This window comes from Cervus elaphus, chromosome 12 (assembly GCF_910594005.1).
Source record: "Cervus elaphus chromosome 12, mCerEla1.1, whole genome shotgun sequence".
Taxonomy (NCBI): domain Eukaryota; kingdom Metazoa; phylum Chordata; class Mammalia; order Artiodactyla; family Cervidae; genus Cervus; species Cervus elaphus.
The window spans coordinates 16,285,495-16,300,669 of NC_057826.1; the positions used below are offsets into that span (position 1 = coordinate 16,285,495).

The 15,175-nt window shown below is 44.6% G+C and overlaps 1 protein-coding gene across 2 annotated transcripts in view; it reads left to right on the top strand.

Annotated features, from left to right (window-relative positions):
- Nucleotides 1–9,207: 9,207 nt before the first annotated feature.
- The window catches only part of TMED10 (transmembrane p24 trafficking protein 10), a 33,305-nt gene continuing 27,337 nt past the window's right edge, over nucleotides 9,208–15,175 (top strand). The window contains exon 1 of one of the 2 annotated variants that reach the window (XM_043920839.1): nucleotides 9,208–10,309. In XM_043920839.1, coding sequence (XP_043776774.1) covers nucleotides 9,989–10,309 — 321 coding nt within the window. In that variant the 5' untranslated portion in view covers nucleotides 9,208–9,988. The remainder of the gene's footprint in view (nucleotides 10,310–15,175) is intronic. The other variant, XM_043920840.1, reaches the window with a different exon arrangement.

Below are 15,175 nucleotides of genomic sequence, written 5' to 3' on the forward strand. Positions count from 1 at the left end.
GAAGAACTATGGACAGAGGTTTGTGACATTGTACAGGAGGCAGGGATCAAGACCATCCCCAAGAAAATGAAATGCAAAAAGGCAAAATGGTTGTCTGAGGAGGCCTTACAAATAACTGAGAAAAGAAGAGAAGCTAAAGGCAAAGGAGAAAAGGAAAGATACACCCATCTGAATGCAGAGTTCCAAAGAATAGCAAGGAGAGATGAGAAAGCTTTCCTCGGTGATCAATGCAATAAATTAGAGGAAAACAAAAGAATGGGAAAGACTAGAGACCTCTTCAAGAAAATTATTGGTACCAAGGGAACTTTTCATGCAAAAATGGGCTCAATAAAGGACAGAAATGGTACGGACCTAACAGAAGCAGAAGATACTAAGAAGAGGTGACAAGAATACACAGAAGAACTGTATAAAAAAGATCATGACCCAGATAACCACGATGGTGTGATCACTCATCTATAACCAGACATCCTGGAATGCAAAGTCAAGAGGGCCTTAGGAAGCATCACTACAAACAAAGCTAGCAGAGGTGAATGAATTTCAGTTGAGCTATTTCAAATCCTGGAAGATGACGCTGTGAAAGTGCTGCACTCAATATGCCAGCAAATTTGGAAAACTCAGCAGTGGCACAGGACTGGAAAAGGTCCGTTTTCATTCCAATCCCAAAGAAAGGCAATGCCAAAGAATGTTCAAACTACTGCACAATTGCACTCATCTCACACTAGCAAAGTGAAGTCACTCAGTCGTGTCCAACTCTTTGCGACCCCGCCGACCGACTATAGCCTACCAGGCTCCTCCGTCCATGGGATTTTCCAGGCAAGAATACTGGAGTGGGTTTCCATTTCCTTCTCCAGGAGATCTTCCCAACCCAGGGATTGAACCCGGGTCTCCCGCATTGTAGGCAGACGCTTTACTGTCTGAGCCACCAGGGAAGTCCACACTAGCAAAGTAATGCTCAAAATTCTCCCAGCCAGGCTTCCACAGTACGTAAACAGAGAACTTCCAGATGTTCAAGCTGGATTTAGAAAAGGCAGAGGAACCAGAGATCAAATTGCCAACATCCACTGGATCACTGAAAAGCAAGAGAATTCCAGAAAAACTTCTACTTCTGCTTTGTCGACTATGCCAAGGCCTTGACTGTGTGGATCACAACAAACTGTGGATGTTAAGTATCGACTAGGGTTTTTCATATCCTTCTACCCTTCTCCACTTGGAGGCTATACTGGATTGAATTGTGTCCCCAAAAAGATATGCTGAAGTCCTCCTAATCCCTGGTACCTGTGAAAGAGACCTTAATTGGAAAAAGGGTCTCTGCCTGATGTAACTGAGTTAAGGATTTTGAGATGAGATCATCCTGGATTATCTGGGTGGACCCTAAATCCAAACACAAATGTCCTTATAAGACACAGAGGAGAGACACAAAAGAGAAGTCCATCTGAAGACAGAGGCAGAGATTGGAGCTTTGCTGCCACAAGCCAAGGAACGCCTGGAGCCATCAAGAATGGAAGAGGCAAGGGAAGAGACTTCAGAAGGAGCTTGTCCCTGCTGACACCCTGATTTCAGACTCTTGGCCTCCAAAACTGTGACAGAATACACTTTTGCTGTTTTAAGCCACCAAGTTGTGGTAATGTGTTATTGGCAGAGTGTGGAAACTAGTAATACAGAGGCTTTCATTCTCGGCCCATCCTTTGCCAGTCTTTGCAATCAGAGGTCTTTGCAATTAGATGCTGGACTGTGGAGGTCCTGGCCCAGAGACAGCTCAGCTGTGCTTGCTGAACCCCCAGCCGGGACACCAGACCCGAGAGGAAGGTGGAGGAACCTGGCTGTGAGCAATGCGGTGGCATCACCTTTGCGAGTCTGCAATTTCTCCACTATGTTTTGGATGCATGCTTATAAAAAGTCAAAGAAAGGCTCTGTTCTCAGTCTCTGGCTTCATATTTTACAAAGGAGGAAGTCAACACCTAGATGGCATAATTTCTAGCCCAAGGCCGCCCAGTGAGTGGGTGGCAGGGCAGAGCCAGGACCCCTAAAGGACACATCTCCTGCCGGAAGTCCAGGCCAAGGCTCTCACTGTGGGTTTACTACGAAGCCCTGGTTATTGCAAGCCTGGATGTCGTTACTTTAACTTCACTCCAAAAGAGTCACTTCTAATGATTTTGCTTGCCCCGACCCTCATGTGGGTAGTGGCGGTGACCTCTGGCTTAGAGACTCTGATAGTTCCCTTCCCCACAGCTGGGTCTTCTGCTTTAGGGATGCAAGTTGAGCTATCTTCGGAAGCCACTATCTGAAATGCAGAAGTTGGCCATCTGTAGAACTGACAGCACTGGCTGTGGTCTGTGAAACACCAAATCTTGGAGAAGTACCTCTTTAGCATGGTTAATAATACTTCCTTTGCCCACGTGCCACAATGACTTTCTGCAAGAAAGAAAGGAAAAAAAAAAAAGCCTCCCTCATGTGCCTGCGAGAGAACTTCCTCTTCATCTAAAGTCCTGGCTTTCCATTCCCCCTTTGCTCACACTTGAGCTGGCAGAACGTGGCTGGCCCAGGAATGAACCTTGTCCCCCAGCTTGGGACAAGGTTCCAGAGACTCCCCTTACCAGAGATCCAATTTCATGTCATGTCCCAGGAGAAAGGGCAGCAGTGCTCAGGCAGGAGAAACCGGGATGGAAATCGGACTGAGAAATATTTATGGAGAGTGTGCTCCTTGGAAGGTGTGGAAAGGTCAGGGATGGAAATAGGAATGGCCAAGGGTTAGGTGCAGCATTAATTTGCAACTCTGGGTGCCATGTTGGGAAGTTTTAAAACATCTAAATGCCCAGGTTGCACCCGTACCATTTGCATCAGAATGTCTGGGGGAAGGGGTGTCATGGGAGAAGACAGGCATCAGTGTTTATTAAAGATCTCCAGATGGGTCCAGTGTGTAGCAAAGTTAGGGAACCACTGACATATGCTATTCCTCTGGACAAGACCCAGATATTCTGCAGACCTGGGACTGCACTGGGTCCCAGGTGGGTCCTAGGCATTGGCAATCTTTAAAAATCTGCCAGGTGAATTCAATGTACAGAGATGAATCAAGTAAATAATGAAGAGAAGGTCATGTGTGCTCTATCAAGGTGTCTGCAGCTCCTGGTCTTTTCTCATCTGTATGGTCCATATCATTCATAAGATAGAGCTTCTGGGGGAGGAGAATAACTTCTGGTAGATTTCAGAGACAGCTGGTGATGGCGGACACCAGATGCTGACCGCTTAGTGGCCTATCAAGGATGGTGCGTTGGAGAGAAAACAAAACTTTCTCAGAACCAGGAGTGAAGGCCAAAACCAGTGTAGTCCTCTGCTCTTGGTCAGCAAGCTTTTTAAGTCTCAGAGGGCTTTCCGAAGTGATCCCGAGAGCTCTTAGGACCGGCCTGTGTGCAGGCTTCAGGCACAGCTGTTTCCAGGGACTTGAGGGTAGATGCCATTTGGCTATGAATCCTCCTTTGGGCTGCCTCAACTCTGGAGCTACTTCACAAAGCACTGAGCAATTTCCCCATTTCTGTCTTTCCTTCTCAATACTTTTTTTTTTCTCCTCCTCAGAAGCATAATTGGCTACAGACATAAGGTAAACATGGGACCCCTGCAGTTCCATCTTAGCTCCCCGACCCTACATCCTTCCCCACTAGAGTCTCATCTTTGCAACTCCTTTTTTTTTTGCACCTTGATACCTCCACTCCAGCTGGCCAGGTGGATTTCTTTTCATCTCATTCTTGCCTTGGGATTCTGCCTTCCTGGCCTCCAGGACTTCACCTCTCTGCCCTGGGCTCTGGGGCTGGTATTCTCCATAAGCAAACAGTGCCGATGGGACAGAAGTGACACCTCCCTTCCACTCCTGCCCTTGTCGGCTTTGGTTTGCTCTCAAGGCGTATGCATAGTGGTGACGGTTCATGCGATGGTTCTCATATTTTCTGAAACTTCTTTGGGAACATATATTTTTATCATGTGCTTGCCTCATTTTTAAAGTTCTTCCCGAGACTTTCCTCGTGGTTCAGGAGTTTAGACTCTGCTTCCACTGCAGGGGACACGGGTTTGATCCCAGGTCTGGGAACTAAGATTCCACGTGTGGATTCCACATGCCATGCAGCACAGCCCCAAATAAATACATAAATAAAAGTTCTTCCTAATAATTTTTTGTTAAATCCAGACTTCTTAGTGTTCTCAACTCACATACAGCACTAGAAAAACTTTGATCCTGGCACTAAGGATTTACAGGATGTAACATAAAGGTTGGGCCCTGATAGGCTTATCTTGCCAATGTTCTAGAGACAACACTAATGAAGGGCATTAATTGTGATGGAGGGTTAGGGAGGAGGTCATGCTTCCTACTAGGGAGATAAAAATTCAGCACCATGGGAATCTGGAGAGAAAATAAATCTTGTTTTTTAAGCAAAATGAATTAAGGGGAGATGTTAATTGATTCTACAAGTTTCACATCAACTACCAACATCTTTAAGAATGTTCTGAAAGACTTACATTTACTTAAACCCACAAAAGTTGTATTTTGAATATAAGTGAGAGTAGAAAAAGAGAACCCAGAAGAATCAAAAACTTCTTAGTAGAGTGGGGACTAAATAATACATATCATGTTTTATCAAATGTAATGACAGTTATGTCTGCAAACGGGTCCGCTCTCATTTCTATTCTCAGCTCTAACACTGACTCATCGTATGGCTTGAAGCAAGTCACTAAACAACGTTAGACCTCAGCTTCTCCATATAAAAATGGCAATTAAAATACTAGATAGAGGAACTAGCATTTATGGAGCAACTGGTCTATGCTGATGTGCTAAGTGCTTTATGTTATGTTGTAGTATTTCATTCAGCAACTATTTGACCACCCAGTGTGCACAGAATACTGTGCTTGGCCTCTGAGATACATCAGGCACACCGCAAACAGTGCTCTCTTAGAGCTTAAGTTCCAGTGGGGTTGGGTGATAATTAACAAACAAAAATGAAAGAACAAGATACTGTCAAATAATGGCAAGGGCTTCCCAGGTGGTGCTCGTGGTAAAGAACTTGACTGCCAATGCAGGGGATGTAAGAGATTCAGGTTCCATCCCTGGGTCCAGATGACCCCCTGGCAGAAGGCATGGCAACCGACTCCAGTATTCTTGCCTCAAGAACCCCATGGACAGCGGAGCCTGGCAGGCTAAAGTCTGTAGGGTCGAAAAGAGTTGGACACGACTGGAGCGACTTAGCATGCACATGCACCTTATATAGATAATAAAACCAGATCACATGATAGAAAGTAACCTGGGGACAGAGTTACTTATGTAAGGTGGGCTCCCTGGGAGGTGACATTGGAATTGGGACCTGAACAGCAGGAGCAGCCTGCAGAGTCCAGGGTCCATGGGACAAGCTGTGGAGAAGAAAGTTCCAGGTAGGCGTTCAGTGCAAAGGCCCTGATGAAGGCAGAAGCTTCAACTGTTTGGAAGGCCAGGTGACTGCAGCGGAGTGACTGGGTGGGTGGTAGGAGGAAGTGATCATCGAGTAAGGTGAGATTAGAGAGGTAGGCAGGAGACTGATTGCAGGGGCGATCAGTGGGACGTGCTAAAGTATTTGGGCTTTATTCTGATCCGTCTGATTTACATCTTTTCAGGAAAATCAAGAGATGTGTTAAGGAGTGTGGCTACAGTGGTGCAAGAATGGAACAGGAGGGAGGCTGTAGTCTTATCTTGGTGAGAGAAGAAAACTTTTCTGTAAAGGGTCAGATAGTAAATAGGTTTTGTGAGCCACATAAGCGCTCTTGCACACATTCTACCTCTCCCCCCCTCTCTCCTACCCCTTCTCCTTCATTTGTAACAATCCTCTGCAAGTGTGGAAACCATTCTTAGCTCCCGGGCAATATAAAAGCAGGAGGTTGCTGGATGGATTTGGCCTGCCTAGCTGGGCAGTATTTGGCCTATCTCTAGCTCAAGAGAAGTGGAAACTGATAGGCATATATTTAGGACACAGAACTCATAGGACTTGCTGATGAACTGGCTCTGTGTGGGTTGGGGGGTAAGAGAAAGAGGAAACAAGGATGGCTTCAGTGAAGAAGTAGAAAGTAGTGTCATTTACTGAGATGGGGAAAGAAGCAGATTTGGGAGTAGGGGGAGAGGGCAAATCAAGAGTTAAGTGTGAGTTGCCTATTAGTCGTCCAAGTGGAGATGTCAGGTCAGGAGCCTAATACAGACTCTGGAGTTTAGGGGAGAGGGCAGGGCTGGAGATTCACACCTGGGAGTTATCCTCTATGGATGCATTTCAAGTCCTGGATGGGATGAGATCACCCACAGGCAGCATAGAGTTTCCAGGACCAGCTCCCCGGGGGACTCTAGAACTTAGAGGACCCACAGAAAAGGTCCTTGGAGTCACTCTCTGGGTCAAAGAGTATGACACATGACAAACTGCTTTCCAAAAGGCTCTCTTGTCTCTTCACAGAACCCATCTTGTTTGAGCTATTCAAATACAGCTTTGTGAGTGGGACTGTACACACAAATGGGCAGGGACACCAGAGTTAGGCATCCTTGACTGCTTTTGCGTGGGAGCCGGGGAGCCTCAAGCCACACCAGAGGATTAGGCTGCTTGAAGGAGGCATCAAGGGGCCGTAGCTCGTCCAGCGACTCCCAACCACAGAACTGCCCAGCAAGCTTATTACAAATGCAGATTTTTAATAAGAGCTTCTGATTCACTGTCTGGAGTGAGGTGTGTGTTAAATAAACTCCCTCTCATACAAACGAAAGTTTGTGAATCTGTGGCTTAAGGACAGACTGGGTGGAGGGTGTGTCTTGGTGACATCTCTTCACCTTCAGAGGCTGGGATAGGGGAGTGGGGTTTTCAGGAATCTTAGGTGAGGCTGACTGGGGAAGTTTCAGGATGATGGGACAGCAGAGCACTGTGAGGCCAGGGAAAAAAAACCACCATTTTCTCTAATTGGGGGACACTTTCCATTTGCTCTCCAATTCAGAATGAGGCCGTTTCCCCAAACAGATGTGAAATGGTACCTTATTTGCCATTCCCTTCTCCAGGGGATCTTCCCAACCCAGGGATCAAACCCACATCTTTTATGTCTCCTGCACTGCAGGAAGATTCCTTACCATCTGAGCCACCAGGGAAATCCTTATTTAACACAGAGGCAAAGTTGAAAAGTTCTAGTTCCCTGGAGTATCTACTCTGCCCTCTAGTTACATAGCAGAGAGGGGAGTTTTTTGGTTTTTTTCCCTGTAACCTCGTATGGAAACAAGAACACGTTTTTCAATTAAAAAAAAATGTTGCTGAAACTGAAGTGGTATCCTATACTTTGGATACATTATGGATTAAATAAATTTGTGTGAAAACAGCTAAGGAATAATGGAATAGATTTACTGTTAGACCTCCTGCTAGGAGCTAAGAAATTAATCTTGCATTCATTGAATCATTATTTATTGTGCCTTCTAAGTGCCAGGCACTATTTGAGATTCAGAAAATAAAGTAGTGAACAAAATAGACAAAAATCCCTGCGCCTAACAAATAGATATCCTAATTAAGGAGACAGATTAATATTAAGACAGATTTATCATTAAATTATTAATTTAATGATAAATAAGTAAAATGTATGCAGCATTAGATAGTGATGAGTACTAAGGAGAAAAATATAAAGGAGGGAAGGGTGAGCAGAGGGGTGGGGGACAGGAAAGAGCTGGGGACCAGGATAAGTGAGACAGGAAAGGACTTGACAGCTGTGACTGAGGAAAGTAACTCAATTTCTCTAAGTCTCAATTTCTTCACCTGTAAAATATAAATAATATTAATAGCACCTTTTAAAGATAGTTCAGGCCCTCAGACTGACTTTGTCACTTTTAAACTATGGGACTCTGGGTACAAGAATTCTCTGGGGTCTCAGAACCTCAGTTTCCTCATCTATAAAATCAAAAGATTTGCCCAGCCTATGTCACACTGGTTTTTGAAACTGCCAAACAAGATAATTAATATGTGTGAAAATATTTTAAAACATGTAAGCTATTATTTAAATGTAAGAAATCTAAAGAAAACATACACATAGGTTTTTGGGTTTTTTTATAGTTTTTTTTTTTTTTTTTTTTTTATGGTTTGCAAATCTCTTGCTGATGATCAGCAGAGCCTCAGGACTGTCAGTAAACAATGAATTAGATAATGACTTGGTACTGATTTCATGCACTGGCAAGGAAAAGACCAATGCAAATTATCAGGATGTAGTGGGAAATCCCACGGACAGAGGAGCCTGGTGGGTTACAGTCCACAGGGTCACAAAGAGTCAGACATGACTGAAGCAACTTCGGACACACACACACAGACAGCGTCCCTGGTGGCTCAGTTGCTAAAGAGTTACCGGCAATGCAGGAAACTGCCTGCAATGCAGGAGACCTGGGTTTGATCCCTGGGTTGGGAAGATCCCCTTTAGGAGGGCATGGCAACCCACTTCAGTATTCCTGTCTGCAGGATTCCACTGACAGAGGAGCCTGGTGGGCTACATTCCATGGGGTCACAAGAGTCAGACACAACTTAGTGACTAAACCACCACCGAGTAGATTAGCAATCATATCTCTTGTGAAGAGGGATAAAAAAATCAAACTAAGTGTTCCTAAGTAAACACCTCATAAAATAATTATTATATGCCTTTTGTCAAATTTTAAAATGATTCACGAAGAGCTGACTCATTTGAAAAGACCCTGATGCTGGGAAAGACTGAGGGCAGGAGGAGAAGGGGACGATAGAGAATGAGATGGTTGGATGGCATCACTGACTCAATGGACATGGGTTTGGGTGGACTCTGGGAGTTGGTGATGGACAGGGAGGCCTGGCGTGCCTCATGGGGTCACAAAGAGTCGGACATGACTGAGCGACTGAACTGAACTGAAAATGCTTTACAGCTCCTTTATGTTTGTTCTTGTTTTGTTTGTGCGACTTCAGCTCCAGGAAAACTAGGTAGACTGAAAGAAGTTATAAATACGGAACAGTTATTTAATTTGCTAAGTGCAGACAGTCCACCTTCTGGGTATTTCTGTAGATGCTCAATAAACATGAATCAAAGTAAGATAATTTCAAACTTAAGTACTCTTTTTTTCATCTTCCTATTTTTTTAGCCTTGAATATTTCACAGCATCCCCATAATGATTAAATCTATAAACATGTCAGTATGTACGAATCGTATAGAGTCTGGCACACAATAGGTAACCAGTAAATACTTGTTACAGGAAAGCATGAATGATTACTATGTAAATTTTCTTGCTATGACTCGTAAGACGGTTATTTTAAACGTTTAAAATACACCAATACTTGCCCTCCATGTACAACTCTAATCTGGTAAACCACATTAGGTCCATCTACAGTGTTCATTCAATTTAAATATTAATCCAAATTTAGCGTGAATAATACCTGACAGAGTAGGTGCTCAATATTTGCCAAACAAGAGGCACATTCAGAAATTAGTTACTACAGCCCAAATAAACCCCGCTCAGGCGCACGAACTGGACACCTCCAGCTCACATTCACCAGGAGACTTCCACCACTTCTCTGAAGTTCTGGCCCCAACTCTCCTAACAGCGAAATTAGAATCTTCCCTCTGCTTCTCGAAGTCTTCCTCTTAAGTGCGCTACGTCCCAACTGTCACCAAGGTGCTAGGACTGCCCCACAGTCGGTGGGGGGTGGCCGGTGGGCGGGCCCAGCGATAGGCAGTGTGGCTGTTTCCTATTGGGGCTTGGTTGCTATGGTATCACCGACCTTAAACCTCGCGGGCGCTACTTCCGGAAGTTAAAAGAAAATTACTTCCTGAGCTGCCCGTACTTGCTATGGCCGACTGAGCAGGCACTGAGCTTAATAAAAAACTTTTCCTGGAAACTCCTGGAAAAATCTGATTTAACCACGTTAACTTGTGGGCATGACGTAGTATCATATCCCTTCTTCACTTTATAAAGGTTTACTAATACATTTCCCCCGCCCCCATCTATTTGCCAGTCTCCAAAATGGCGCCGGCGACTTTGAGAAGGTCAGAGGTGAGTTCCGTGGGCCCTCCCGGTTCCGGCGCGATCGAGGCCCAGGGCGGCGAAGTCTCCGGCACCATGTCTGGCTCCTCAGGCCCACAAGCTCGGCGTGGCCCTTGCCCGTTCGCGTTGCTGCTGTTACTCCTGCTCGGTCCCAGCTCGGTCCTCACCATCTCCTTCCACCTGCCCGTTAACTCCCGCAAGTGCCTCCGCGAGGAGATCCACAAGGACCTGCTGGTGACGGGCGCGTACGAGATCACCGACCAGTCTGGGGGCGCCGGCGGCCTGCGCACCCATCTCAAGGTGCGGGGCGGGGTGGGGCGGGGAGGGGAGACCGCAGGCGCCGGCGAGGTGGCCGAGGATCGGGGAGTCGGGCGGGCGGAGGCCTGGAGGGCTGGCCTGGCCGCGCGGAGAGCGAAGGGCGCGCCGTCGAGACCGCCCCCTCACCCCGCTCGTTGGCGGTCGCGGGGCGGGACTGGGAACCGCGCACCGAAGCCGGGAACCCTTTAGAGGGCCCGCCAGGGCCTTGGCGGATGTGGTAACCGCTGAGCGGCCGCGGCCTTGACTTTGGGTCCTTGTCAGGGTCCTGTCCCTGTTTTGGTTTTAGGTACTTTGAACTGGTTACTAGGGGTCTTCGAAGAAGTCTTTGGAGGCTGATTATTTGTGGGGATCAGCATCATAAGACATTGATACCTGCAGGAAAATAATGAAATCACTTAAATTTACTGCGAATAATAAAAAGCTGTTATTTCTTGAGCATCAGCTGTGTTTAGGTCCCGTGCTGCTATACACATATTAGCAATTAGTTCCTACCCTACCCTATGAAGTAAGTACTGCTTAGCCTCATTTTACACGTGATAAAACTGAGGCTCAGAAAGGTAATAGAGCTGGTGTCAGAGCTGAAGTGGATTCTTGGGTTGGGAGTTAAGTAAGGTGACAGAAAACTGCTGCAGTCCTATTCTCACCGTGTCTTTTATTTGTCATTCCTGTGATTGATTAAAGTCGGTTTTTGGTGACAAAACGGTCTCAGTCTCTAGTCCTTTCCTTTCTGGTTCCCCAGAGTCTGGGCTTGGCCAAGTTTTCTGTAAATCTCAGTGATACTCTTGGATGGTGACAATGATTTGCTATAGTGCCAGTTTGGTCCCATATTGACGGGGGATGATGACCAGACCTGATCTTTGAAGCGTTAATGTGTTTGATATCTGTCAATATTTGATTGTATTTTAGGTAATTTTATTCATTCACTATAAGCACCTGGTTTTTGTTTTTAGCAGGAGGGGTCTTGAACCCAGACAGGAAGAAACATTTTTACACTTTATTAGAGCTTTGGGTGTAACAAGACCATAGTTTATTTTTAAGGTATTGGAACCCAATAGTGGTAACAGATGGCCTCCCAGGTGGTTCAGAGGGTAGAGAATCCACCTGCAGTGTAGGAGGCTCTGGAGATGAGGGTTGGATCCCTGGGTCAGGAAGATTCCCTGGAGAAGGGCATGGCAACTCACTGCAGTATTCTTGCATGATGAATCCCACAGACGGGGGAGCCTGGCGAGGGCTACAGTCGCAAAGAGTTGGGCATGACTAAAGTGACTGAGTATGCACAGTGGTTAACAGATGCAGATTATTTGAACTTTGAGAGATGTAAACTATTTTCACCACTGTTGCACCATGACCCAGACTTTGTTATTCTCTTCAGGCCCCACACTTCTCTCTGGCCAAGAAAGGAATGATGGCGTAACTTTATAGACTTAGATACAGTATTTTGGGGGTCCTGCTTCTGGCTCTTCAAAGGGTGTAGTGCATAGAATCAAAAGAATTTGAGCAATGAAAGAGAGTTTACTCAAAGAAAAAAAAAGAAAGAAAGAGAGTTTACTCTCATCTCTAGTGTTGCTCCTCTGATTGGTACTTATGTTTTAAAACCTTAACTATTCTTTGCCTGGTAAAGTTTAAATTTTCCAACATACCCTGTAGCACTCTTCATGATCTGTTCCTGAAGCTTTATGCACTTTGTCATCACTCCCCTTTGCATTTTATATATGAGCCACCCTGAACAGTACCTTAAACTCAGTTTATTTTCATCTTACAGTGTAACTACTTGTATTTATATCTTGTCTTCCTCATTAGACTGTTAGTATTGTGAGGGCAGTAATTATTTTCATGTTCATTTTTTTCTGAATGTCAAGCATACTGACTTGCTTCTAGTAAGCACTTAATACAGGAAGCATATAATATAGCAAGTTCTTACAGGAATTACATTTATATCCAAGGCTGCTGAAGGGACCTCAGCAGCAGGAATCTGTATCTACACGCTAGCACTTTACCATCACACACTTGCTCTCCCCATGTCTGCTCTGTTCTCTTACTTTGTGGTTGTTTATTTCTAAGTCATGCCCAACTCTGCAACCCCATGAACTGCAGCACACCAGGCCTCCCTGGCGTCCTTCACCATAACCCAGAGTTTTCTCAGACTCATGTCCATTGAGTCGATGATGCCATCCAACCATCTCATCCTCTGTCTGCTCTGTTCTCTTCGCTACTGGCCAGCTTACTCAGACTACTTCTGAGGTCCTTCTCCTAGATGCCAAGTAGGTAACATAAATGAATGAGTTGGGCCAGCTATAAGAAAAACAGCAGCTGTGATGATAAATGGGGGATAACGAGGAGTAGTGGAAACTCTCAGTTTGGAATAGCCAGTACTTATCTCTTGATGTGGACCTGTTGCCACATCTGGTTTTTCAAATGAAGTTAGAAATCCAGATTTTGAAGCGAAAGTTCTTGATTTTAAAATATCACCAACTAATTCAAGTTGGTCTTGGTATTTGTTTATTTTTTATAGAGAAGAGTACAGTCTGTCCACCATGTACACATTACCCAGATTATCGGAATCATGTCACACTTGTTTCATCTTAACTGCTTCTCCCTTCTCATTTTATGCTGAATCGTTTTAAACTAAAGTCTAATTATCATGGTGTTTCAGTCTTTCATACTTCAGGATGAATCTCTTTAAAAATACGAACTTAATCACAATGTTATGTGGCTGTTTTCATGCCTTGCAAAATTAACAATAATTCCTTAATGCTATCTAATAATTGATTGATGTTTAGTCACTAAGTTGTATCTGACTCTTTTGTGACCCCATGTACTGTAGCCCTCCAGGTTTCTATGTCCATGGGATTTCCCAGGCAAGAATTCTGGAGTAGGTTGCCATTTCTTCCTCCAGGGGATCTTCCCAAACCAGGGATCAAACCCATGTCTCCTGCATTGGCAGGCGGATTCTTTACCACTGAGCCACCTACCACTTCATACTCAAATTTCTCCACTTGTCTCAAAATAGCTATTTAAAATTAATTTGTTGTATCTCTCAAGTCTCTTTAATCTACAATAGTTTCACTCTCTCTTCCCCAGCTCCCTTTTTTTTATATGCTTGAATTATATTATTGGAGTCAGTAGTCCTTAAATCATGTCCTACATTATAGGTTTGTCTCTGCTTCCTTGAGGTGTCATTTGACGAGTCTGTCCCCCTTGTTCTTGTAAAAGTAATCAACTATAAAGAGGTAACTGGATTCAGGTTTATGTGAGGTTACTTCACGAGTGGTATTGTGTACTTCATGTGACATCATGACACTGCACACAGTACTTTTGTGCCCCTTGGTGCTGCTAAGGTAGATCAGTGGGTTCAGTTGTGTGTATTAAAGTCCATCTGCTGCTATAACAAATCATCATGAACTTAGTGGCTCACTGATAGCTCATCTGCTAAAGAATCCGCCTGCAATGCAGGAGACCCTGATTCTATTCCTGGGTCGGGGAGATCCCCTGGAGAAGGGAAAGGCTACCACTCCAGTGTTCTTGGGCTTCCCTTGTGGCTCAGCTGGTAAAGAATCTGTTTGCAATGTGGGAGACCTGGGTTCGATCCCTGGGTTGGGAAGATCCCGTGGAGAAGGGAAAGGCTACCCACTCCAGTATTCTGGCCTGGAGAATTCCATGGACTATATAGTCCATGGGGTCACAAAATCAGACACAACTGAGCGACTTTCACTAGTGGCTCACAGCACACATTTATCTTCCAGTTCTAGAGGTCAGAAATCCTAAAATCAAGGTGTCAACAGGACTGTGTTCCTTCTGCAGGCTCTAGGGGAGAATCCATATACTTGCCATTTCCAACTTATAGAGGCCACCTGTACTCTTTGACTGGTGACCCCTTCCTCCATCTTCAAAGCCAGAAGCGTAGTATCTCCAAAACTTTCTCTTCCTTTCTCCCACCCAAACCTCTCTCCCTTCTCAGCTTCTATCATCTCATCTCCTCTGACTTTCCTGCTTCCTTCTTTCCCTTATAAGGACCCTTAATTTAATCCACATCTGCAAACCCCCTTTTGCCACATAGAATCACATATTCACAAGTTCTGGAAATAAGGATATGGACATCTCTTGGGGGTTGGGGGCATTATCCTGCCTACGAAGTTGGTAACAGCCTGGAGCCTCTAATGTAAAGCTGCCAATTAATCTTTAACTTGTGAAGCTATTGATGACTTATGTGGATATGTTGTTTCATTAAGATTGTGAAATGATGATTTTCTAATTGTTGCTTTCGTATTTACTAGCTGGAATTATTATTAAGAAATTCATCACTTAAGGCCATTTGATTACTCTAAAATTTATAATTCAGGAAGGAAAGTTGGGCTCAGTGTAGAGTTCATTCCTTTTTATTGTTGGTTTTCAGAGCAAGCAGTTGTTGCCCTTGTCATTGCCACTGTAATCTGAAGAATGTTGTTGTTTTAAGTATTATACTGAGATCATTTTTTATTGTTGTTTACTTCCATTTTTGGAGTGATTGTTTTAGTCAGTTGCAGTCATTCTTTATGCTCACTTGTCCCTTTGGCTCTTATATCCTTTTGACCCAATCCTGTTGGACTTTGATGGCTTACCTGTTTTGTGGAATAGCTAGGTGGTGCCTTTGGCTCATCTTTTGTATGTCGAACCCTTGACCTGGATGCAGCTGTTCCTCCGAAAAGTTGTGGTTCCTTTTTGTGAGGCATGGTATTTTAGAGACCATAAGTCAGGTGTCATTTTTAAAAGTTTAATATATTGTGCAGGCTGCAGAACCTATATGTGAGCTTGATCCCACTCCTTAGCACAATTTGCAACCTTTTTCATAGCCTCTGTCCACTTAGTTCT